The 27,166-nt window shown below is 40.8% G+C and overlaps 1 protein-coding gene across 1 annotated transcript; it reads left to right on the top strand.

The window, feature by feature from the left end:
- Positions 1-291: 291 nt before the first annotated feature.
- Positions 292-23,295, top strand: C7 (complement C7). Its single transcript, XM_082074974.1, has 18 exons — positions 292-441; positions 735-790; positions 1,526-1,601; positions 2,531-2,672; positions 3,484-3,625; positions 4,441-4,579; positions 5,236-5,370; positions 6,714-6,957; positions 7,634-7,747; positions 8,174-8,340; positions 8,605-8,833; positions 9,373-9,544; positions 9,905-9,992; positions 12,293-12,425; positions 13,294-13,485; positions 15,837-15,933; positions 20,498-20,682; positions 22,678-23,295. The coding sequence occupies exons 1-18, from the start codon at positions 436-438 to the stop codon at positions 22,863-22,865; spliced, it is 2,505 nt and encodes an 834-aa protein (XP_081931100.1). The 5' UTR covers positions 292-435; the 3' UTR covers positions 22,866-23,295.
- The last annotated feature ends 3,871 nt before the right edge of the window (positions 23,296-27,166 follow it).

Below are 27,166 nucleotides of genomic sequence, written 5' to 3'. Positions count from 1 at the left end.
TGGAGTGGCTTTTCCTATTGAAGCTGGTGACTCAACTCTGGTCCAGTGTATATGACACCAAGACTGTCCTGGGACCTCTCAAAAGTCTTGTCCAGAGGAGAGAAGCTGTGGGAGAGAAGATACGGAAAAGATAAACATTTTTCCAGTAAGCGCTCCTCACAGCTTTGTGCCAGCGCTAGTCAGCACAGCCAAGCCTTGATTTATGTGTCTTAAAAACACTGAGCAGGTCCTAAAGCAGTCTGTGTCCCTGGAGAGGACTAGATGGGCTAATATAAAAATTCCTTGGCAATATTCAGCCTGTCTGGGGAAAGAAAAGCTGAATAGCAAGGCAGAGAGAGAAGAGATGTACAGTAGCAGACAGACTGACTGACTCCTTTGGCTGCTGAATTGAGTGGAAGTGCATTTTCTGCTGGATATCTGAGTATTTCATCTAACATGAAGGTAAGACAATTGCTTACTTAATTTTTACTGATGAAGTGAATATGGTGAGTGAAATGAAATATTAATTTATATGGAGAAATACTTAGCCGAAAATGTAATTGGGCAGTATTGCAAGAAAGGAAAAAGTAAAGAACAAGAGCTTGCACAACAAAGCTGAAGAAAGTCAGTATGATGCTGTCCTTTATTTCTTAAGCTGTCTAATGTAAAGATTGCAGAAAGTTGGAAAAGCTACATGAGCTAATGGAAAAAGCAGAAAAGCAGAGTAAGTTTGCTTTTGCTTCTGTTTTTTTCAGGTGCTGGGGATTTTTCTGTTGCTGGAAGTTTCAGGCTTCTTTCCCATTTTTTCCAGGTGAATATTTCTTTAGTAAGTTACTTGCTAAAAGCTAGGCATATATAATCTAATAGACAGCTTCTGGTGCATGGGACAGGGCTTGAAGGGGTTTTTGGATGTATTTGGTGGGAGAGAAGACACTGTTCAGTGTCAGCACTGCTGTCAGTGGTGACAGGAGTGAGGATATCGCGGCGTCCCTTACCTCTGCCTGGAGGAGTCAGATTTTGGGAGGAAAGCACAGGGCAGTGGTGTGAGACACAGCAGCTCACATCTGCCAAATGGGGCAGCTGACTCCAAGCCAGCCCTGATCCCAGGGGCAAGCTGCACTCCCTGTGCCTCGCAGGGGCACTCGGGCTGCTTGGGAGCTCTGCCCCACGCCATGGCACACACAGCCCTGGCAGCCCGCTGCCCACCTCTCAGCATGGTCTGGCCTCTCCCGCTTCACCGCTGAAGCTGGGCTTCAAAGCTGGTACAGGGTTGCACAAAGTCCTTGCTGGTCTTCAGACTAGGTCGATGTCTCATTTCTTCTGTTGTTCCATGACCAGAAAGCCCAAGCAGGAACTGCTTTCATTCCTACACATGACAAGCAAATCTCAATGGATTTAGAGGGGGCCTGATCACAGACCTTATTTTTATTGGAGGCCTATTTTGCTGTCTAGGAAAGTTTTGCACTAATACTCATGGATGGTGTTCCCTGATTACTATTATTATTATTATTATTTTTTTTAATGCAAAAAAATACTACCGATGCAGCCCATCCCGTCCAGTCCATTGCCGCTGGAATTCTTTTGGCCCTTGGTCCGAGTGCGATGGCTGTACTCAAAAACAGGTATAGATGGACATGCTTTTTCTACTCATGACTTCAAAAGAGTATGCTTTTTTTCCCTGTAGTTGAGGAGCCACTATATCTTTAAAATCACAAAGCAAGTGTCAGACAAAAGCCTCAGAAGAACAAGAAGGAGGAACAATAAAGAATTCAGAACGGAAATCCTCCAGTCTCCTTTTTGTTCCCTTTCAAAACTATGAAATTCATGTTATAAAATAATTTGAGCACTTTTCATTTTGGTGATAGTTCCAAAAAGCTCAACTGAACTGTTTGGTAAACTGAGACATTCCTCTGTTGATGCTGGTTTGTACCAATTCCATTGATTTTCCATTAGAGGAGTCAAGTCTCAAGGGAAGAAAACTTGGTTGCAAAATAGTATCTTAAATAAAAACAAACTGGTAATTTTTAAAGTGCAACTCTCTTGATGTGCAAGACACTTACTTCTTACCTGTGATTTTCTTTCTCATTTACTTTGATGTTGCATTGATTAGGAGAGAATAGTCAAAATTAAAGATGCACCATGAGACTGTCCTTATTCTTTTTAGAAGCACAAAGTAGCCCACTTAATGTTAGATTTTACCATCTTCCTTAAAAGCATCATTGACTTTGAATTTCATATTAAAAATATAAAATAAAACTGAAATTTGTCATCAGCTTTCTTTTGGTTTTAGTTATATATCTGAGATTTTTGAACAAACCAGCCAGGCTTATGGTTCTGTCTAAAGGCCTTATAGACAAAATAGTTGTCTTTCCATTAACTTGAGAGTGTTTTAACATATTGTGGTAATACCAAGTGGTGTTGTTCTCAGAAAAAATGGTGAATGTCTCATTTCCTTATAGCAGTAGGGTGGTAGCATGTATTGTCTTGACACCAGTAAACTAGTCCTGCTTTGCATTTGGATTTTATAAGGTCTCCCTTGATTTTTGTTCAGATTCGGAGACGGACGGTAGCAGTTTATGGCCAGTATGGGGGAAACCCCTGCTCTGGGGCTGCCTTTGAAACCAGACCGTGCACTCCCACAAGGGGCTGCCCAATAGAGGATGGCTGTGGTGATCGGTTCAGGTGTTTCTCAGGTACCATCCAAGATCTTTTTCCACTGTTTTCTGGTCATAAAGTTAAGAAGCTGACCTTGTTATCTTTGAAGTTCAGTAAATGGGTAATGGCTTTGCAAGACCCCTGACCTACACAGAAATTTGATTTAGCTGTATTTTTGCTTTTTTCAGCCTACTACAGGTTTTAATTTCATCTGAAGTGTTGCAAAGCTTTGCAGATAATACTCTGTAGCCCTGGTAGCCTTTCTAAGTTGTTCTGGTTTACTAATTTGCCCTAGAGTACAGTTTTTTCATTATGAGAAGGTAATGAAGGAGGCAACCTTAGATGCCATTGTTCAAACTCTTTTAGGCTATATCCAAACATCTTGGAAATCGCTCGGATCATGGAAACTGATGCTCCCTAAAACAGTGGTAGTATCCATCTGCTTCCATTACCGTCACAAAAAAAAGCACATTACCTCAGTAGGTAGACATTTTTCACAGAGGAATATGATAAACATGTTTTGGTGCTACCAGTGCGATAATCACAGTTAATCACAAATGGTAGGGTCAAAGCATGAAAGCTCAGAAAATAAATCCAGAAGTCAACTGTTTCATTAATATATCACAAACCTTGAATGGCTCTGATTCCCTCAAGTATGCTAAGCACTTTTTCTTTCTGTCTACATTTACTGTTGTTTCATAAGCCCTCCTGTGTGCAGACTCTTCATCATGTGAGTGGACAAGCTAATTAACGTAGTACATAAGTGGGACTTTTTATTTGGATTTAGATTGTTTATTTTCAAATGAACAAACTCTGCTCCTTTCTCCATGCACTTTTGTTCTGATTTAGGTCAGTGTATTAGCAGATCTCTTGTGTGCAACGGAGATCAGGATTGTGAGGAAGATGGTACAGATGAAGATCAATGTGAAGAGAAGACAACCGTATGCGATACTGATAAAACACCACCAAATTCAGAACTTACAGGAACAGGGTAATGTTCTGTGCTGGGCTCAGTAATACTGGTGCCAAACGCATTTACATTTTTGTTGTATTTACAAGCTCTGGCTCTACAAACAGACTCACTGGGCCTATGGGGAAACATGCCATGTTCAAAAGTGTTCAGCAGAACAGCCTGCACCATGTCAGTGGCTCAGTGCAGCCAGGATGCACGGGCCCCTTAATCTGAAGCACAGAATAAAGCTTTTTATCTTTCATTCCTGCCATTTAAAAACATATTTTAAGACGTGAAATGAAATGTCAACCAAAAAACCATAATCATCAGCATGGAAAAATGAGCCAAAATGCTCGTTCTTTTCGTTCATTGCTATTGCATTTAGTACAGTCGATCCATATGGATTTCTGTTTATATACCCTATCTGCAACCTAGCAAAATAACTATCCTAAGTTTCTTTAGCATAGTTGTATCACTTGGTGTGTGATATAATTCACATATAATACAAAAACATTTTGGAATGGATGCCCTGTTGTTTCAGTGTTGCATTAACTGCTGCAACATTAAAACACAATAAAATCAGTTATGATAGATATGAATGTCTTAATGTTAAGAGATATTGATATGTGTTCATTTTTGTTGACAAAGCAAGAGCAACATTTTCCTTTCTATATTTTAAAATGCCGTGTACAACAAAGTCTATGAATTGATATCCCCTTTTCTTGGGTAAATAAATTTATGATCTTAATCTGCAAATACAGCATTCAGTTATAATGGCTCTGTAATTTTCAGCTCCTGTAAAATAATTTGCTACCTCTCTGTCTTAATGATCTTCCATGTTTTTCTTCTCATAGCTTTGATGCCATTACTGGTGAGACTAGGGGAAGAGTCATTCATACAAAAAGCTTTGGAGGACAATGCAGAAGGGTCTTTAGCGGTGATGGGAGAGAATACTACAGGCTGAGTGAAAGCGTTCTTGCTTATACTTTCCAAGTACGTTTCCATTAAGCACAGCTTTATATTTAGAGTCATGATTCAGACTGGGAGAATAATGCACAGCTTGTAGGGCCTCTTGGCAGGTAGGTTTCCCTAAATGCAGCTGAGGAACACCTGTTCCCTTCATGAAGTCTCTTATTATTTTGAAATACAAACAGGTGTATATCTTGCTAAAATGGAAGGAAGAAAAATGTAATTCCTTGGATGTGATTTCTAATTCTCGCACAGTTAGACTGAATGTAAAGCCGTCTCTTTAGCATAAGTAGTGGCCTGATTCACCCTAAGAAATTTTACTTGCACAAGGCTTTGAGGTTCTTTGTGGTGCTTTGTGGCAATCTTCCAGAGATATGTTTTGTTTGAAGTCATTGCCTCAAAGATTTGGGTTGTCTCACACTTATAAAAAGCATAGCAAGCAGTCTTTAATGTAATTTACTTCATAAGTACTTAATATACCGCTGTATAAACTATATATACGTATATATGTGAGGATTTTCCAGTAGAGTGTGGTACTTTTTATGAAGTCTGAAATGGATTCAGCCTGAAAAACACATTGGATTTTTTGCTTCAGGAAGGACTTGCTCTACGCTATAAGTTACCATTTTTAACATCTTTCATGAGGCTCTTTATACAGAATTCTATCTTTCATTTTCTAGGTTAAAATTCAGAATGATTTCAGCTATGAGTTTTTCAACAGCAGCTGGTCTTATATTAAACACACAGAGAGGTATGAAAAATCAAACAGTGGACACCATTATTCACAGAATAAAAATCTGCAATACAGTCAAAAGGTGTGTATAAGTTGTCACTGTGGCTTAGTATTTTACATAAATATTTTCATCATTTTTCTTCCTGTGCTTTTATAGTGAGATGAAACTATTTATATTATCAAGATGTTTTTGGCACACAGCATAAAACATTAACAAAGAGATCACTGGTTCCATTATCAATTAATAAGCATTGGCTGCTGTTTTTTACTTTCTCAATTTTACCTCTTTATTAGTAATTTATTTATTTACTAGCTGTTTTCCTCCTTATTCGAGGAAGATAACCATTCACTTCTTCTCATAATTTATTGTCAGGCATTGGAACAGTCTGCCCAGGGAACTGGTGGAGTCATCATCCCTGAAGGGGTTCAAAAGATGTGGAGATGAGATTCTTAGGGTCATGGTTTAGTGGTGGACTTGGCAGTGTTGGGTTAATTATTGGACTTGATGATCTTAAAGGTCTTTTCCAACTAAAATGATTCTATGATTCTATTAATTTCTTCCAGTGATTTACTGCACTTTTTTTTTTTTTCTTATCACCTCTGTCAGCATCTTAGAGTGAAAAAAAATGAAATAGTTCTGTGGTTAAAGCTACTTTATTTTATAATGCAATTTCCACTACTAGAACTCCATTAAGATAAAGATCTGGTGTCTTAAACAGCCAGGAGGTCACAGTGCTTATGCCTTTGGCTTGTTTAAAAGGGAGCATTAGATAAATAATCTGATATAACTCTCAATTATGAAGCATTAATTCTATCTTATAGCAAATAAAATCAAGTCATGAATGTATACATTTTATGGCCCCCAAGCTGACAGAGAACAAACTCATTTTACCACACTAACAAGGAAGAATTTTGATCATAACAAAGTTCAAAAGCAACTTTGAGAGGGTGAGATGACCATTATTGTATAGGCATATAGGATTTTATAACTTAGCAGCAGCCTCAAAATCCCTGGAGCCCGTTACAAAGAAAGGCTTCTCTAGACAAAAAAGGGTAAAAAGGAGTCCTCTCTAGAGCCCCTGATTTGCTTTCAGACAAGGCTTGTTAACCTGCTGCTGTAAGGCTTTCAGTGTTGGAAACAACCAGTAGCTTTGAAGAGTGATATTTTTTTTTTTCTTATTTTCCTTACACTAGCTTTCAGGTACACAGGAGGAAAATAAATCACACAGCAATTGTAAGTGAAGGTCTAAAAGATGTTTCCTAACTTCAGGATGTTCTTTTGGCATTCACCAAGTTCTTTAGATGTGTCTGACAACTCTAGAAGAGCTGTTGTTTAGTAGATAATATAATGTGCATGTCATCTGGCTAGTGGAAACCACCCTGACAGTGACACGAAGCATGACTGACATATTTTCCTTCCTCCAGAGCAGGCAGCTGATGGTTGTTGAGAATAGTGTGGAAGTTGCTCAGTTTATTAACAACCGCCCAGACTTTCTCACTCTCGCAGAGCCCTTCTGGAAGGAACTGGCCAACCTTCCAACCGTCTATGAGTACAACGTCTACCGAAGACTTATTGAACATTTTGGGACTCATTTCTTACACTCAGGATCTCTAGGAGGACATTACAAAGTTATCTTTTATATGGATACTGACAAGATGAAAGCAGAAGGTAGAGTACTAGAGTATCTGTTAGAAGAAACAAAGTGAGTAAACAAATACAAACATTTCTTTGCCTGTTCTCCCTGCTGATATTTAAAATCAAATAAGAGGCTTTACTAGTCACCACATTCTCTTCATAGAGAAAATTTAAAAGGTTAGAAAAAGAGACCAAACCACAACATTTAGTTCGAGATCCACATCTGTGACCTGCAGTGCTCTGTGTGGCAAAAATTTGATGGTTGATTCAGGAGCTCATCAGGCTAAACTTGAATTCTACTGCCAATCTAAATCTCAAGTAGTGTTAAAGCTTAAAAGTTATTTGAAGATGTAGGTTGGGTAAAACTGTGTAAAGCAGAAAAAAATTACAAACAGAGCAAACACCAGAGTGACATGTATGATGGTACTCAGTGGGGAGCAGTGCTGTAGGACTAGCAATTGCTGAAAAAAGAGATGAAAGAAACAATAAGCTTTTTCCAGATACACATCCCACCTTTCAGCCTCCATCCACAGGCTTTAGCAGTGTATGGACCTTCCCACAGAACATGCTAGTTAGTTGCCTTCTAATTTAGGGATAATACTTCCTGCTTCTTTTCTTCCTAAAACACGTCTCAAGACAATGAGAAACTTGGAAATTAATCCAACGCACTTTCTGTGTACAGTATTTTTAATGGATTGATTATCTGCAGGTTTGAGCATAACAGACATGTATGAGTGCACCACATCAGGCTGGAATGCATTCATTGTGAAAAAGAAAAAAGTAAAGTGCTCCAAACTGGATGAACTGCTACAGACTTCTTCAGGTAAATGTTCAACAGTGACTTGTACAGTTGTCATGTCTCCATCTTTCCATCATCTCCTCCTAAATATCTGTCAAATTGAGGAGCAGGTGTTAATAGCTCTGTTGAACTTGATCTTAACATTCTGAACCCAGACACCAGGTGTCTAGTTTAAAAGGCCATCTAACCACCCATCAGTTATTACAAATGCTTTCCCAGTAACTAGTACCTTTCTGGACATCCTAAGTCATGGCTGCTAAGATACCTGCAAAAACAGATGCTTCCTATATATTATCCATATAGGAAATCTTGACCCAGGCACAGATGTTGATCTGCACCAAAGAGCCCTTTCACTGCTTGCTAGTATCGTTTTTGCATGTATTGTTTCTATTTCCGTTTGTAAATATAGCAACAATCGTGTTTTCTGTATCTCCCATCCTTAATCTACAGGAAGCAGTGGTAATAAGATTAAAGGAGACCCCTACATAGAAGGAGGAAGCCCAGGTGCTGTTGCAGGCCTTAGTTATCTAGAGCTGAATAATCCTGCTGGGAACAGTCAGAGATACTCCTTTTGGGCCAGATCAGTGACAGACTATCCCAGAGTAATTAAACAAAAGGTAAGGCTATTTTCCTGAAGCAGAGATGAGCAGATGGGATCACCTAAATGGGAGAAATGATTGAGCTACAGCTGGTGAATAATCAGGCTGTAGTCTGCAATTGCTTTGTTTTCAGATCACTTTATAAAAAAAGAAAATAAAAATTCACAGGAAGATTCCATGAAGCTAAAATGATCAGCTACATTTTACATGACAAAATGTGCTCATAAACTCTTATATCCCAATTATAACTATTTAATATAAATGTTTCTCTACTGTGTGTAGCTAACACCATTGTATGAGCTGGTAAAGGAAGTGCCCTGCTCCTCCGTCAAAAAGCATTACCTAAAACAAGCCATTGAAGAATATATGGCTGAAAATGATCCCTGCAAATGTCAGCCTTGCCAGAATGGTGGTGAGGCAGCTGTGGAAGGAACTCAGTGTGTGTGTTACTGCAAGCCTTACACCTTTGGAGCAGCTTGTGAGCTGGGAACTCTTGTGCAAGATCAGCCAGGTCAGCACAGTTTAAACTTGTGAGAGTTTGGAAGTGGCAGAGTGTGCTCTCCTGCTTCCAGAGTGTGTCTGTCCCAGTGCATAACCCGAGTTGGCTGCTTGGGTCAGATATCACTGCAGATATGCAGCATGCGGAGGGTTATCCTAAGCCTGAGTCTTTGCTTAACATGTCTGAGCAGCACTCAACCAAAACCTGGTTTTAATATTGTTAAAGGCAATTCACAATGCTAACCACTAAAAATGTGGCTTTCTAGAAATCAATATATGTAGTAAATGAATAGGTATCAATAACTTCATCAATTTTTACTCTTTAATTTTTCTGATAATTGATATTTGGTGAGTCTAAGAGAATACAAAAATAGCTAACTTACAGACTCCATGGAATTATACTTAAGTAAAAGATGAGTTTGAGTAAGATTAGATTGTTGCAACCTGGAATTCTTATTAAGGTCACAGTTTGGACCATCACTAGATTTTTTTCTCAGACAACAAAAAACCTGCTAAGAAGTTTAATGTGAAATATTCCCAAATTTTGCATAGGTGTTGTTGATGGACACTGGAGCTGCTGGTCTTCCTGGAGTCCTTGTTCAGGGGGAAGGAAATCAAGGACTCGAACCTGCAACAACCCCTCCCCGCGTGGGGGAGGGAAGGCCTGCATAGGTGAGCAGCATGAAAGCAGAACATGCGAAGATGAAGAGTTGCAGCATTTGCGGTAAGAAGAAACAGAAACCAAAACAGTTGGAGAACAACTGTAGGAAGGTTTAAAACATTTCTTTCAGAAGGGTGCCTAAGCTATTGAATTCAGGGAGACTATCACTTACTGAGCTTTCGTATTTAAGTTGAAACAAAATGAAATTCTGAAGCTGTGAATCTGATACAAGGTAAGAGTAGAAAATGGCGTAAAAGCCAGTAAACTTGACAGCATTCTATTTAGCATTCTCTCAGATAGCCTGGCACTGTGTAATAGTGATGTAAATGAGGCGCATAATAATCTTGAAAACTGAGAACAGTAGAATTTTTAAAGGAAGGGAGACTAAATTCAAACTAAATCGTACTTTTGTTTGCTTCATAGGTTGATTGAACCACACTGTTTTGATTTATCCATAAGTCCTACAGAATTCTGTTCACCTCCTCCTCTGTTGGAAAATGGATTTGTTCAAGTAAGTTATTTCTTGTACTCTCTTATAAGCAAGTTATTTCTAGTACTGTATTATCTGTCCTTTCTGTACCTGCAGTGTCTCTGTTACAGTTAATACAGATATTCACTTGCAAATACGTATTTACCGTGGTAAGCTTAGTATCAGAGTTACTGTATAGCAGGTCTCCCAGAATTTTTCCCCAGCTGAAGTTTACATGACATTAGCCAAGACTTCTTGCTAAAAATAAAATTTTAAAAAGTCTGAACCCTCAAACTGGAACAAAATATTTGCTTTTCTGGACCATGGTACCTACAGAGAAAAGTAATCTACTTGTCTTTTACCCTATACACATATTAAATATTTTGTCTGCCACATGAATTACATATTAAAGCACAAGAAACTAGAGAAAAAACAGCACAGAAAGTGAACTGTGGAAGAACCCCCAGCAAGTCTACAGCAAAAGTATAAACAGATTTTAGGAACCTTCACTCTACACTCTGTAACTTACCATCGCACTTTCTTGTTCCCTGGTGAAGCTATGATCTGGCAAAGTATTTGACTGACTGTAACTTGGGCCTATTAACAAGGGAGACTAAATCCCTCACTTGGAGGAATGAATTATGCCTTGTCTATGTTATGAGGCCATCTAGAGCATTTTTGCTCAACAAAGAGATAAAAGGATTAGTTCAAAATCCATTAATTGTCTGCACAACTGCAACCTGAGGCAAGGTCCAAAATTTTGTGGTCCCTCTTTTGCCAGTGATTTTTTTTTTTTTTTGGTAGTCAATTGTTGCCTCCCACATTGATATTTTTGGTTCACAAACTAAAGTTAAAACCCTGCAATTTGTGTAGTGCTCTCAAGTTTCATAAGACCGCTTGTTAGAACAGATTGGGATGTAAAACGAGAAAAAAAAAAACCAACATGTCCTCAAGCTCAGCCCTTCTGAGTGACCAAATCACACAGCGGATAACATGCCCTCTTAAACATGTGCAAAGCCATATACTCCCCACCAGTCCGCTTGGAAGGCTGTTCAGGAGCTAATGTTCCCCTCTTAATGCTTGATGGCAGACATATTTGAAGTCAGTTTGTCACTTGCAGGAGAGCACTGCTCCATCACTGATGTACCACTGCCAGACCCCTGTCAGAAGATACCTTCAGCAATAACCCTCACAGAATCACAGAATGTTAGGGATTGGAAGGAACCTCAAAAGATCATCTAGTCCAATCCCCCTGCTGGAGCAGGAACACCTAGATGAGGTTACAGAGGAAGGCATCCAGGCAGGTCTTGAATGCCTCCAGAGTAGGAGACACCACAACCTCCCTGGGCAGCCTGTTCCAGTGCTCTGTTACCCTCACTGAGAAGAAGTTTCTTCTCAGATTTAAGTGGAACCTTTTGTGTTCCAGTTTGTACCCATTACCCCTTGTCCTATCATTGGTTGTCACCAAGAAGAGCCTGGCTCCATCCTCGTGACACTCACCCTTTATATATCTGTAAACATTAATGAGGTCACCCCTCAGTCTCCTCTTCTCCAGGCTAAAGAGACCCAGCTCCCTCAGCCTTTCCTCATAAGGGAGATGCTCCACTCCCTTAATTATCTTTGTTGCTCTGTGCTGGACCCTCTCCAGCAGTTCCCTGTCCTTCTTGAACTGAGGGGCCCAGAACTAGACACAATATTCCAGGTGTGGTCTCATCAGGGCAGAGTAGATGGAAGGAGAACCTCTCTCAGCCTACTGACCACCCCTCTTCTAATACACCCCAGGATGCCATTGGCCTTCCTGGCCACAAGGACACCGTGCTGGCTCATGGTCACCCCGCTGTCCACCAGGACCCCCAGGTCCCTTTCCCCTACGCTGCTCTCTAATAGGTCATTCCCCAACTTATACTGGAACCTGGGGTTGTTCCTACCCAGGTGCAATACTCTACACTTGCCCTTGTTATATTTCATTAAATTTTTCCCTGCCCAACTCTCCAGCCCGTCCAGGTCTCTGGATGGCAGCACAGCCTTCTGGCGTGTCAGCCACTTCTCCCAGCTTGGTGTCATCAGCAAACTTCCTGATAGTACACTCTATTCCCTCATCCAAATCATTCAGATAGCCTGCATGTTCTGCATTCTACCAACTTAGTTACATCGTCTCCATTTTGATGACATTTATTGACTGCTGATAATCAGAGTTGCCCCAGTATTCCAGACACTCTCATCAATGACATTACCACTTCTCACTGTCCTCAGCTACTGCATGCCAGAATTAAAGGGAGTTCAATGCTGCTGGTGGTTCTTAGATTGTATATCCAAAATTTCAGCTGTTCCTTTTCTTTCAGAATGCTGAAAACTCATATCCTGTTGGGAAAAGCATTGTTTATGCTTGCAGACATGGATATTCCCTTGTTGGTGATCCTTTTGCTAAGTGTGGCAGTAATTTACAGTGGCAAATTGGAGACAGATATTGCAAGGGTATGTCTAAGTGATTCTTGTTTTAAAATGCAACTCCATTCCTGAATTACAGTGAAACATCTCTGAATGTCTGCTTTCCAGCTACAAAGGTGGACAAATACACACCTGTATTTTCCAGTTGCTAGACATAATTAGGTCTAAATTGACTTTTATTTTCAATGCAGATGCTGTAATATTGGAATAGAAATGTGTCCATGAAGTCTGGTTTTATGGAAGGCTAGAAGTGAGGGAGACTAAACTCCAGTCCAAGAATTACTTCTTGTGGAAACAAACTTGGCTGCTTAATTCAGTCCTGTGGCTATGTCCAAGAACCAGAAGGATGAGTCTATGGATAAAGCAAACTGAGGAAAAGGTCCAGTGGGCAACACTGGGAAAAAATAAAGTTCTCAAATAACCACCTTATGATAAGAACACTACTCCAGGGATCACTTTACATATTGGATGATCACCCCATTTAACTTTTTTCCCCTAATCCAGTCAGTAACCATTAGGGCGTTTGTTTATTTGTTTTGTTTGTTTTCCCCTGCCCCTTTTATTTGTGAGTCAACTTTGAGTGAGATAAGGGAATTTTCAGACCTGTAGTTTAACGCCATCCTTTCCTCCTTCCTAAGAACACAGAAGCCCTCTTCAAGCTAGGGCTGGACCTGCAGGCAGTAGGAGAACATATTGGCACCATGTCCTTGGTGTTGCATGTTTGGCTGGTGTGATGAGTTAATATCCTGTGCTAACATGATTGATATGATTCTACAGGAAAATCAGCTAAACTTACCATTCAATTTGTTAAGGAATGTAAGAGAAGTTAAAACATGTGACTGCTTTCTGCAATACACTGATTCGCTGTGGCTGTCTTGAATGCTTCAATTCTTAGAAACCGCTTGTCTCCTGCCTGTCCTGGAATGGAGTTTGCAAGTAGAGCCATGGAAACCTGTGTATGAGATTGGTGAGAGAATAACTCTGTCCTGTCCTCATGGCATGCACTTGGAAGGAGCACGCTCTATTTTGTGTGAGCCCAGCCTCAAGTGGTCTCCTGACATGAAGACTATCCAGTGCAAGATACCAGGTAAGACATTGCAGTCCTCCAGATGCAATGCAGGAGTTTCTTTCTTGGACAGACTAGATAGATATATTGCTGTAGATATGTTGTAGATAAGATATAGGCAACGCTTATATCTGATACAGTAATAGAGAGAAGCCATACTTACATCACCAGCAGGAAGCGCAGAAAACATGAGCATATGTTTTCTGTGGGCTGTTCAAAAAAGATGCCATAAGACATTTCTGCTGAGGTTTCCTTATGTCTTTTTGCTTACCACTCACCTATTTCTATCAAATATTGTCACTAAAAATACTTTGAGAGCTCACCTGGGATGTACACTGCTTATTCCGTCACCCAAGTATACTTCACTTTTCACCCATGTTGTGTAACACCATCACCATGTGAGCTGCACCTTAGAGATGTGGCTTTTCTATCTGGAAGCTGTTCAGTGCACCATGACCTCACATGGCAGAGAAGGACAAGGCTGGATTACTCCTTTTGTCATATGACTGTCACACAGCTAATATGGGCTACTGGCAAGAGCTGGCAGAGGGAGTTACAGGCTATAGCAGACAGCAGCTCTAAGTCACCTCTTCCAGCTGTAGAAGCCAGACAACACTTTCTTCTGTGCACTCCTGTGTTGCTGGTCAGTGACATACAGACATCCAAGCAGCTTGCTGCTTCAGGCCAGTCACATCCTCACTCGAGGTCCCAGACGTTCTCGTATCCCTGGGGAGACCCTTGCTTGGGGACAACAGTCACTACTGTAGAAGACCAGGCGTGTCTCCTACATTTCATGCCTGTCCTCTCTTTGTTGGCCAGCTGCTGCCTGAGGTTGCCTGACCTGAGAGAAGAGGCAGGTGACAGTCAGGCTTAGACCTCAAAAGGCAGCTGTCCTGTGAGATTCCCAGTGCAAAAGTTGTCTGCTGCTGTGTCATACCCATGTACTCTGGAACCATAAGGATTTCAGAAGGAGTAACATAGCTGTACCTGAACAGTTCACTGCTGATGAAGTGCTAAAGTGCCAGTGCTGAAGTACTGTTGCCAATTACTCCTTAGGCTGAGTGACCAATTTTCTTTTTTTTTTTTTGTTTGATCATGTTTTCAAATTCCAGTAATAATTAGAACCAATTTCAAATACTTCCATCTTTAGAAAAAGTTTGTACCTGGTTGTATGGGAGCATTACATCAGTACAAAAGTTTAAAGAAAGGCAAAACCAAAACCAAAACCAACTACAAAAAGGGACAACAATTACATTAGAATAATGATTATTAATAGAACAACAATGTAAAAAAGAGGCAAGGAATATGAAATAAGAGGCATAAAAATTAAGAAGATACGTATATCCAAGGTACAGCAGCAAACATACATTTGGATTTAGTCAGCAGTAGTGTCAGTGACAAACAACAATGCAACCAACAGCCCCAGTGGTGGAGATAATGCAGAGATTTTTGGTCGAAATTTCCCCCCTGCAAGGAGACTGGGTTATGCCTGTTATGCCTGCCGTCTGTATTGCAATACACTGCAACTCTTTTTTTTTTTTTTTTTTTTGTTCTCTGGCAATTTCTGTTGGTCTCTATAGGGAGATTTTTTAAACTTTTTATTCAAAGGCAATGATGTTCACAAATATTAAAGTTTCATGTTAAAGTAGGAAGTTACAGATACCTAATCTAAAACACAAATCAGGATAAAGCTCTCTCAGAAATTGTGTCTGTACAGATTTAGCAAAGTCTTGTCATTACTTGATCCAGAAATCTCCAGAGGAATGTTTAGCAAAGGCCTATTTCATTTTCAAGCTTGGAATACGACTCGGCACTCGAAGAACATTACATGTACAACCATAAAAATTCACCAAGAATCACTATTGCTTTTACTTTTAAAGTTAGTGCAGGTTGAGAGCTAAGGATGGAACTTGTAGTTTTCATTATCATAAGTGTATAAAGATATTCAGGTTCACATTTCTACATAGGAATTTGAAACCTTAGGTTCAAGAGTGAAGCCAGTAACTCTGAAACCTAATGATAAAGCTGTTGCTAGCTATGATTCAACACTGCTAAGTTTAGTAGAAACAAATGGCTACTGCAGAAATAAGATGAATGCTTAAGCTTGAACATCATACCTGTCTCCTTCCATCTGACACATGACCAGCGGATAAATTACTGACCAGTATCTTTGCAAAGTGTATCATATCTTTCTAATAGTATTGATTCCTTCCCTGCAGTAGATACTTTTACTGAACATGCAGGATGTGAATTTATGTCATGGTGTATGGTTCAGTGCCTTTTAAGATTAACTGATAAGATACTTTCAGAGACCTTTAACAGCCCTTGTACTTCTGACCCTTAATAGCACTGTCTGTGTTCTTTTACTTCAGTGCCCAGTGTGAAACCAGAAGTGACAGAGCCTAAATGTCAGCCCTGGGAAAAAGTGCATCAGTCGCAATGTGTGTGCAAAATGCCCTATGAGTGTGGGTAAGTTCGCGCTGAATTTGCAATGACTTTCTCACTTTATTCAAGACCAATTAAATTTTGTACATCTTCGGTCCATGACAGGTGAGAAAGCTTTACTCATGTGAGAAGGAGGCATTGTACTTTGTTTGCTTTACAGCTCAATCAATGTCCTGTTCATCACTCACCTGCCTTGTCAGAGCTGTCAGTGGGTTTTAGCGGTGACGAAATTTGGTTGGATGACAGAAGGTGAAGGGATAATTTCAGCTTCACTTGAGCTGTGAAATAGATGGAAAAAAATGAAATTATATTTTGAAGATTTAGAAGATTGAGGAAAAGTTAGAACTGAGGCCCCTGGGACATAAACCATCGAAGCAGTAAGCTAGTGAAATAAAGCAGAATTATTTTTCCTACTGAGAGACTGGAGAGTTATGAAAGGCACAAAAATCTAATGTCCCATTTACACAGCAGTTTGCACAGACCAGTCACATCACCTTTCCTGGCCTCATAATTTGCAGACCAGAATTTATTGTTTCCTGTTTGATCTAAGTCTATATTCTGCATTAAGCAATGCAAGAGAAATGTAAAGATATTAGTAACTCTCTCAGTTCTTTGCTAAACATGGAGGTAACAGAACCAAAACAGAGGCATAACAGGAAGATACCTGAGACCACCTGGCACTGATGGCCAGGTGTGCCAAAGAGCTCAGCACTCCGGCATCTGGGCTGGTTTTCATAGACTGGATGAAGTCTGCTGTAAAGCCATCACAATGAGTGTGAGCTCTGGATATGAAATCTAGCCAGGTTTATGTCACAGCAGGAGCTGAGCAGTTCGGAAATTGTAGGGTAACAGATCACGTTTGCCTTTTTCTCCTGTAGCAGGCAGAAGAAACTTTTAAGTCATCTCAAGTTATATCAAGGTAGCAGAACTTCTCAGTGGACTAAGTATGCTTTCCATCAGCCACATAGCTCAAGGGTGCCCTGCACAGTGACTCTGGTTCTAAGGCAAAATTAGCACACTTTGAACATCTCAAAATTAGATTTGCTGAGCTTAATTCAGATTTTGTACACCCCCGGGGCAGTTGCCTAGGATTTGAGGCCATTGTCTTGCATATGAAAATAAGTGCCAGGTTTGTAACAGCTCTGCTAAGACTCTATTCCTATCCTTAAACACCTGGTCCTACCATTTTTTTCCCAATACTCATTAAAGCAAGGCACAAACCCTCGTGTTGTTCATGGATGTATTGAGCTTAGTTGTATAGAAGACAAGGCAAGTCCACAATGCTAGGAAAGACCATCAGCAGAGTCACAATAACCTTGGAAGTTAAATGAATTACACTTAGTTAGGCGTTCAGGCATTCGTTATAATTAATCTACTACTTGCTTGTTTCTATTTTTAAAAATTATGTTCAAAATGGCAGGAAGATAGATAACAGTCATTTCTGTTCCCTGATGCCATCTTTTCACTCTGTCTGTTGAAATAACACATCTAATAATAGAAGGATAAATCATGAGCTGTCACAGCAGACTGATCTGCCAGCCTGTTAAGGCTGTAGGAGAAAGGCATGTAAGCACATCTTGGTCTTTCCTCAGAGATCAGAAGTAACCTGGCTTGCTTTGGCAGTGGCTTTCAGCAGCAGCCTCTGCTCAGAAGAGAGCTGTGAACAGCTCATGTGGGAATTCAGGAACACCATTGTTTCAAACCCATCCTACCTCCTTTCGGTTTCCAAGAGGCCAACAACAGAGACTTCCCAGGACAGCACAAGAACCCCACAAAGGCTCATGAAGGGTAATTTGTCCCTCATGATGTGGTGCCTTGGGCTGCATCTGTCCACACCTGTCAGAGCAAGGGAACGATCTTGGGCACCAGAGCTGCTGAACTGCTAAAGCAGCTTTGGCAGAGGCCAACTCCTGGATGATTCCTAGGCACAACACAGGAGTTACCAGGATCAGGGACCATTCCAATCTTTTGGGGACAAGTAGTTTAACAGCATGGACACTACCTCTTTCATATGAACTGGCCTTAGTGCAAGGAAGAGGTTGGAGTACAGTTAGTGTATTAATAGAGGTCAAACCTCAGCCTCCAGTAACTGAATACTATCTCCACAGTGAGACATGAGATTTTGTATTTTTTAAGTACTGTAACCTCTTTTTCTCCTCCACATTTATTTGCGTAGCATTTATGTGTCTCCTAAGAGTTGACCTGTGTTATATTAAAACTTGAATATAATTTTAAGGAGTTAAAATGATTTGCAGCATGCTGAATTTTTCACTTTTTACTTTCACTGGAAGTTGCCTGCCTCTTGTTGTGGGAGAAAGGGAGAGAAGTTGTTTGCTGACCTACACCTGCTATTTAATTTCTCACAATATGTGCTTTAGTAAAAGCTTGTTCTTACCCAAGCCTTCTCTTTCAGGTAAAAGGTATTGAATTCCTCACACTCACTTTACACAAGGACTCTTCCTTTCCTCTAATAATTTTTATTGCACTGCTGTGGTGCTTCTAGCCCTGTCTCAACCTTTCTCAGCAATGACTGCAAATTATTAATTTCTCTATGAGTACAGATTCTCCACGCTTTTTCTTATGTATCTGAACGTGTTGATTTCCACTGGCTTTCTTCCAGCTATAGCAAATACGTGAAGCACTCTCAGGACAGTTTGAGAGATTATACTATAGCTAGAGATTGGCAACATGGACCATGAGCTCCCTGGGTTGAACCTTCAGCAGCTGGTTAAATCAGCCTCCATCCCCGCCTTTGGGTGTTGTGAAAGTGGTGCAAAGCAGACAGAGCAGTGCGCTTGTGTCTGAACTTAATCTTTTCAGCTTCTTCAAACTGCCTTGTATACAAGTTTTTTGCCTTAAGACTCAGATATTGAGATTCATCACTCAGGCAAATAAAGAAGGCCTCTGAACAATTTTAGACATAATAAACAACTTAATTACAGATTAAAGGCTTCCCCTGGGTCACACTTTGTTCTTCCAAATTTAAGATAATATTTAAAGATAAAGTTTTCTTATACCTCTGTCTGTAAAAATAACTTTCAAATTATAAATCAGTGCACCACTAACTCACAGGCTGTGCAGCCAGACAAACAAACAATAGAATGCGGACAAATACACGGGCTTCCCTTGTCAACTGCTTGGTCTCGCGTATCCATTGGTGTGCTCACTTGTTGTGCCTTAGAATAAGCAAGTTAACTTCATTTTCTATGTTAACAAAAGAACATTCAGGAAAACTCAGGCAACAAACTTTGCTAAGGATTTAGTGGCTGGTATTTTGACCGAGCACACTAGTGAGGGAACCACTGCGGTTGAGGATGCTAACTTAAGCAGGAGAGGTAATACAGTTACTATTATTTGAAGACATTTTGGCTGCAAGTAGATGCAGTGAAGTTTTCAGGCTCAGCTGGTGAACTCTGTGCCAAATTTTAAATATCTTAAAGGTGCACTGTGTTACAGGTAGTTTAAACTTCTGTAAACCCAGCTCTTTTAAGAGGCTTCCACAACATCTCTCAAAGAATCAGTCTCAAAGCTTGGAGCAGGCACTTTTCCTCAGTGCTTTACTTATAGGTCTACCAAAACCCACTTCCTAGTTCCAAGGAAAAAAAAGGAAAAATTACTATAACACTTGGCCATCAAGCAAGATTTGAGCCAAGAATTTCTTACCACACCTTCCTTCTTCCAAATTCCTTTTCCCCACTCTGACAAACCACTTTCGCAGGGAGTTACCCTCCCCTTCAGGCAGCCTTGTGAAGCTCATTAGGGCCATTTGCCCATTCCTTGTTGGCCTCTCTTCCCCACAAAACAACTGTTTACCTGAGACTCACCGTCAGAACTGATCCATTAGACACTGAAAGTCTCTGTGGGAGGGTTTGTGAGCTCAAAATGAGGAACTGTGCTGAAAATGAGCCTTTGGTGCCATATTTCAAAGGCCTCCATCCCCTGGGAGCACATCTATGCTCTCTCATTCCCTGCACAGCACCTTACCTGTGGCTGTAACCAAGGGAGCACAGGCGTGCAGCAAACACTGTTTAAGGTTATCCAAGAATTGTTATTACCACTTCTACAAGCTAGTTTTTGTGAGTGCATATATCATTATATGTATACGAAATGTTTTCTGTGTATGTACTTAGGTACATGTGTAGCGTATTAGAGAATAATTCAGGTCTGGAGTATTTTTAACGGAAGTCTCGCTCTCACTGCTGCGCTCTGGCACCCTCAAAGTAAATAAGTTTTTCTTTATGTTCAAATGGAACCTCCTGTGCTTCAGCCTGTGCCTGTTGCCACTCATCCCATCTTTGGGAACCACTGAAAAGAGTCTGGCCCATCTTCTTGACACCCTCGAGATATTTATAAGCATTGAGAGGGGACAGATCCTGGCCCTGCTGAGGTACAGCAACCTGTAGACAAGAAAGGAGTCTGAATTATTCACATGTCTGTGTTTTGACTTCCCTTGCTGCACTCTTAGAATGCGTTTCAATTAATGGGAAAATTTGAACTGGACCCTGAATGTTTTCCAGTCCTTCAGCTCCTTTAAGAGATACCAAGATAAAGCATATTTAAATAGCATGATCTCTGCTTTCATTTTCAGTCCTTCCCTGGACACCTGTGCTACAGATCAAAGAACCAAGAGAAACATACCTTTAACTGTTTGCAAGATGCATGCTTTGGAGTGCATGGGCAGAAAATACTCTCTTACTAATGCAGAAAACTGCAAAATACCTCAGGGAGCTGATATATCATGTGGATCATGCCGTGCATGGGAAAAATGTGATGGTAAGAGATTCTTCACAATTGTAAGCAAAATTGTTTGTATGACCAAAATGAAATCTTTATCCCCATTTACTCATTAAGCATAGTCCTGGTATGGTGTCTGCAGACTCTCACAGGAGCACCAGGCACTGCTAAGCTCTTCAAACCATCAGCCCAGTGCTTCATGTCCAAAACCAGCAGGAAGCTCATGGGAAAAAAAAAAACAAACCCAGAGGATATCACAACAAAATGCACTATCTCCAGGAAAAACTTATTCCTAGTCCTTGTTAAGGGGTTTACCTGTTGGTTCCCTCAAAGTTTTGGGTTAAACCCTTTCCCTACTCTTTTTTCACAGTATCCACTTATTTTAAATTTCTGCACACAGTAACTGTGGCAGTCCTTACTGATGACAGGAATAGCTAATCCTTTTCTGAAATTTGTGGAGCAGTCTCCTCAGCAGTATCATGTGGCAAGGAATTGAATGTCTTATTCTATACTATCTAGGAAAGTCGCTTACTTTTGTTTGTACTTCACTGCATATTCCATTTTCTCATATTATGATGAAAGGTGAATGTCTCTTCCCTCAGAGGAAATAGTCCCAGTCTTTTGCAATCTGTCTGCAGTGCAAGTTTTCAAGTGCCCAGATATAACTTCCCTGAGTGTCCTACACTACATTGCATTTAATGGAGGGATGACAGAAATGGGAAGATAAAGAAGTAAATTAGATTTTTAGAAGTGCCCCAGATAGAGGCACAGTTATTGTTGTATTTTGAAAACAAAAAAAGATTACTTGATAGGAGTTAATCTGTTTTGTCTAACAGGGTTGAACAGACAGAAATAATAACAACAAAAAAAGATAATCAACACGGGCTGGAGCTTCAGCAGAGACAAACACAGGCCAAAAAAAACCCAAACAAACATACAATACCAAAACAAAGACAAAGTTATGAAAAATAGATTGCAGATGAGATCTACTTCTTATCTATTTAGCTGCTGTCACTGAAACAACTACACCTGTTTATTTGTAGGAGTAGATGCTTTAATCTTGGTGAAACAACCCATATGTAATTAAAGATGCTGGCTGTGTCTGCGTGATCAGTTTGTTGCTGTTCAAGAACAGATCTCTCATCTTACATGTTATGTTGACTCTGGAGCAGTAGATGCATGAACTGGTTCAAGCAGTAATATCAGAGAAATCTTTGAGAGCAATATCTCAAGCACCTTGAGCAAGCTTTACCCACAAGCACAATAACCTCTGATCAGAGGAAGCCTAATCAGAGCACCACTCGTTTCCACTTCTAGCTTTTCCACTGAACCTGAGTATCAGCTACTGTTACTTCTGGATAGGAAAAAAAATCATAGAATCACAGAATAGTTTGGATTGGAAGGGACCTTCAAAGCTCGTCTAGTCCAGCCTCCCTCCAATGAGCAGGGACATCTTTTACCTGATGAAGTTGCTCAGAGCCCCCTCCAGCCTGGCCTTGAAGGTCTCCAGGGATGGGGCATCTACAACCTCTCTGGGCAATGGTTCCAATGTTTCACTACTGTCATTATAAAACATCTTTTCCTTTTATCTAGCCTGAATCTTCCCACTTTAAAAACATTACCCCTTGTCCTATCGCAACAGGCCCTGCTAGAAAGACTAGATTATGGCTGGACTCGATGATCCTGAGGGTCTCTTCCAAATGAAATCATCCTATGAAAAAGTCTGTCCATATCTTTCTTACAGGCCCCTTTCAAATATTGAAAGGCCACAATAAGGTCTCCCCAGAGCCTTCTCTTCTCCAGGCTGAACAACCCCAGCTCTCTCAGCCTGTCCTCACAGGAGAGCTGTTCCAGCCCTCTGATCATTTTTGTGGTCCTCTCTGGACCCCCTCTAACAGGTGCATGTCTTTTGTTGTACTGAGCAGCCTGCAGAGAAATTGCCGTCAATCCTACAGTTTTGCTGGAAACATTTTAGTCTGCTTTTTGCTGAGTTGGATGCCATCCTGAGTGTTTTTCCTCTGTGTTTCTGCATAGCGCAATCCAACAGCTGTGTTTGTGATGAAGATGGGTCGTGTGATGAGGGAGGCATTCAGGTCTGTGCTGAAGTGAGCGGCTCTGCTGCCCGTCGGACCATGACCGAGTGCGACGCTGGGCGGCTCAGATGCCAGGGGGAGAGTCTCACCCTTGTCAGCATAAGGCCCTGCGATATACAGAGCAAATAATATATGTTACGGTTCATTTTGCCTGTTGCCATGGGATATGTCTAAATGTGTCAACTCTGGGGCAGGACACACTTCGAACCTTACTCTATCAAATGCAAGCTCTGCTGTCAAGTCCACTGCAGCTGATGAGGCTGTGTGCATCAGCTCTGGTCAGCTCTGAATCAGGGCCCAAGGCTCTTCCTCAGGCAGAGCTGCACTCACCACTACTGCCCACGACAGGGCTCCTTGCTGAGGCCCTGGATATAGCACTGCAAGTTTACTTCACATTTCCATCAGAATAAAAGAACGTTTCTGAGATGCAATTGCCAAAGTAGCATTTATAGTGATGGATCTCAGTGTCTCTGACATTGTAAACATGTTTTTCTTAAGGCCACACAAGTGTACTCATGCACTGAGTAGATTTAGATTAAAAAAAGAAAAAAAAAAAAAAGAATAGGCTCTGCAGAGTAAGAGGTATGATTCTTCTTTTTTAATAAAGTATCCTCTTCCTCCTGTGCTTGTTCAGTTGAGCAAACAATACATGCACCATTGAGCCTGTCATTGAGCCTGAAGCTCTTAAAGGTCAAAACAATGTGCATTAATAGTAAAGCCGGCTTAAAGTAATGAGAAGCCTTCTATGCTTCTTGTACACAGAACCACATAATGAAAAATCACCATTTTACATAGTCATAACTATCATCATGAGCTACATTTGTAACCACAGGTAATTCAGTTGTAATTGTCACATGCTTTTAAGTTTGTACCAAGACCAGTTTTCTTACAGACCATTGCACACGGTGGCCTTCCGCCACAGCAAAACTTTCTTGAAGGCAGCTATTAGGGAATGTATATCTTCACAGAAATGGAGACACTCTGCATGCAATCCTCTTGGAGATACCTTTGGACAATCTCCTAAGACTTCCTGAATAAAAGAGGTCTCTTTCACTCTTTCTTTACACAGCTAAGCATACTGTCTAGTGTAGTCAGGCAGGAACTTCTTTGCTGGCATATGATATACCTTGCAAGTCCATTCAGGTACCCGCTCTTGCAGTTCAGTCCCGTCTGACCATTCTCAGATGCAAATAGGACAAAAGATTGGAGAGCAGGTGGATGGTCAGCCAAGTGGAGCATTATCAGTAGGATGCCTGTATTCCTTCTATGTGACAGATTTTATTTCTTACTATCAATAAATACCTAACAGATAAAACGCCTCTGTTGGTTTTAATGTTTCTGCCTGTAGCATCCTCACATAAACCCTACCCTTAGCTGGAGAAGCTTTGCTTTCTGTGGTGCTGGCAATGAAGCTTAACCCAGAACAGGAGCAGCATGCTTTCCCTTGGAGACTCCTTGTCCTAGGTGCAGCTATGTTGGAGGGCAAGGTTGCCACTGCACTGACCGAAAGGCCCTCTTGACCTTTATATTCTCTGCTACTTAATGACACTTTTTTGGTTTTCAGTAATTTATAATATTTTTGCAGACAGCTTATATGTGAAAGCAGGTAGCATAAAAGCCAAATTAATTTCATCAGTTATTTGCTCTGAATGATTTGCTCAGGAGTAGCATGTTTGGAGAGCAGCTGAATGTTTACCCCTTGGTTACTGCCAGCTCTCTTGTCCCTAATTACTAGACTTTTTCTTGTGGCAGCTGGCACAACATGTGATTTGACCATTAACTCACTGTGTAGCAAAAGCTTCTGTAACTGCTAGAAGCAGAAGAAAATAATCTGGAAATTTCCTGATAGATAGCACAGAAATAATAGTGACTTGGTGATTCATGTCTTCAGACACAGGGAAATGTAGAAAACCAGAACAGGGCCTCAAGAAATGTTGAGAATTCCTGCTTAAGAAACAGTTCAAAAAATCAATAGTCTTGCTTGATAATCACATCAATATATCAGCAGGAACAGATCTCCACGGCCATAGAATAAATTAGTCTGCGATAAGAAAGAAAAAAATATTAATGAAGGCTACATTTCAAATGCTTCATCCAGTCCCTTATGTTTCACTGTTTACCTGACCCGTCTAATCTTTGCAGGGATCCTCTTTCTCTGCTTTTTCTTTGTGATTACCCACTCCATCTTTTCCCTTCTTACTTCTCAGCTCAGCCATCTCCTTCTTTGTAGATCGCTCAAAGACCCTTTTCTTCCCAGCCAACTGCCCATGGGAGTCTGGTGAGGCTCTGAGTCCCTTCCTGCTGTGACATCGCAGTGCTTTCCCTGCCTGACTTCTGCCACATGCTGTTTTCAGTCTCGCATTTGCCCAGGTCAGAAAGTACTTCTGTTCCATCATCCCTCCTGAAAACTTGAGGATATCTTACACATTTTAGAAGAGACATGATGCTTTTCTTTAAACAAACGAACAAACAAACCAGCTGACTGTCTAATGCTGCTTGGGAGGTGTCGAGGGTTTTGATTGTAGGGTGGCAATAAAACCATGGCAGATGTATTGTTAACACCCTCACCCACCACTTCCCCCTTTAGCCCCTCCCTCTCCCCCCTTCCCACTAAGGACAGGCGATTGGGAGGGAAAGAAAGAGAGAAGAGAGTTGGAAAAATTAAAAATAAGAAGAATAATAAGAATAGGGAAAATAATACAAAATATACAAAACCAATCTTGAAAGTCCCAGCAACTGCAGAGCCAGCACCTGAAATCCTGGATTGGACTCTGCAGCCAACCAGAGCTGGATTCAGTTTCTCACTAGACCTCAGTTCGCAGGGACAACTAGCAAGGTCCTCTCCTCGTGTTGGCCATAAGCAAAAGGAAAAGAAGGAAAGGGAGGAGATCCTTGTGATCTCCCACTTTTATATGAAGTATTCATGTGAATGGGATGTTATACTCAGTTGATCAGTTCCTTGGTCACCTGTTTCTCGTTGCCCCTCTCACGAGATATGAATCTCTCCTTATCAATAAGTTCGCATTCCATTGCTATGTTTACCAAAACACATATCTGGTTTTCCAGGAAAATGCAGCTAATATGAAGGCTTTAGCTGACAGGCAAATTCACTAAAAGAGAAACTTGTGTTTTAACAAAACCAGGATAAGAGGAAAGAAGAGGATGAGTAGGTAGACTTTTGTTCAAAGCAATGGGACTATGTATTGAAGGAAAAACGTGTTCATGGAGAACCAGTGGCTGGGAGGACAGATTGCTGTCCAATCATTCATTCATCCCAGTGGTGTGCACATCTGCTGGCCACACTTTGTCCCTATCAGTACAAAAAAATACCCAGTTACTGTGGTTCACCCCTTTACCATACTGTTGTTAAACTAACAAGCAACAGCAGGACATTTTCTCCTGGTAAGAATGCAAAGTCTAATGAATTAGCATCAGATGACAAGAACAGAGAGGGAACCATGGTTTCATGGAGTCAATCAGTTTAGCAAAATTAGCTGGCAGAGAGTGGTAAATCCTTTCATTCTACCTGAGCATTGGACAAATATTTGCCTCATCACCATGTATCAGAATACTTGGGAGCAATTTGAAATTAGATGATCTGTGTCTTGGGCAGCTGAACCATGAAGAGCAGAAATAGAGAGCTGCAAGACACTTCCATGGCAGAAACCAGGCTTTTACAAGAACTGGGCTCTTTTAAGCTACTGAGAGCCTCACTCTGCCTTGCTTCTGCATTTCCCAGTCTATGATGCTAGATCTAACGAGATCTGCAATGCATACATTTCCTAAGGGGGAGCACCTTAATGCTAATATTCATGCAGTATGGTACATTTCTGCCCCTGTTATCGATGAGATGAAGCTGTCCCAGAGATGTGTAAAAGGATCAACAGTTTCATATGTTGTATGAAAAAAAAAGGAGAAAATTGACAGAAAGCTGGTAAATTTTTGCAAGTGACATTCAACTAAGAAAACCCTGTAAGAAGCTTCTGAGAGAAAGAAAGGGAAATTGAGTGATGCTGTGGCAAATTAAATTTAACTCTTAGATAAGCTAAACTTCTTAACTATACTGATGAACCAGACTCATGGGGTCATTTGAGGCCAGTGACTTGGAAAACATGGTCAGAAACTGCTCAGTAAAAATGTTTGCGTGATGCAGAGCAGCAGTTACAAGGACAGAGTGGAGGGACCTTTCTAAAACAACTATGCTGAAAAAATTCCTCCTAGCTAACACTATTTAGTAAACAGTACCAGCCTTGGCTGCTTCCTGGCAATAAACTGGGCCCCTGAGCAGCACCACTGTCAAGACTAGTTTTTCTAGGAATTTATTTTTTATGTGTAGATTCTCTGATGAATAAGTCTGCACCGCATCCTGTCCCTTGGGGAAGATACAGGAGAGAACTTTCTCTACCTAGCTGCCTATAAAGGTAGTAAAG

The sequence above is a fragment of the Streptopelia decaocto genome (assembly GCF_964273445.1).
Source record: "Streptopelia decaocto genome assembly, chromosome: Z".
NCBI classification, from domain to species: Eukaryota; Metazoa; Chordata; class Aves; order Columbiformes; family Columbidae; genus Streptopelia; species Streptopelia decaocto.
Note: the sequence above shows the minus strand (reverse complement) of the source record. Positions and strands in the feature narration are given on the sequence as shown.

Bases quoted from the DNA above. Each gene is read 5' to 3' on its own strand.
- C7 (XM_082074974.1), top strand. The intron at 2,673-3,483 runs GTACCATCCAAG...GTTCTGATTTAG, and splicing joins TCGGTTCAGGTGTTTCTCAG to GTCAGTGTATTAGCAGATCT. The intron at 9,545-9,904 runs GTAAGAAGAAAC...TTTGCTTCATAG, and splicing joins GAAGAGTTGCAGCATTTGCG to GTTGATTGAACCACACTGTT.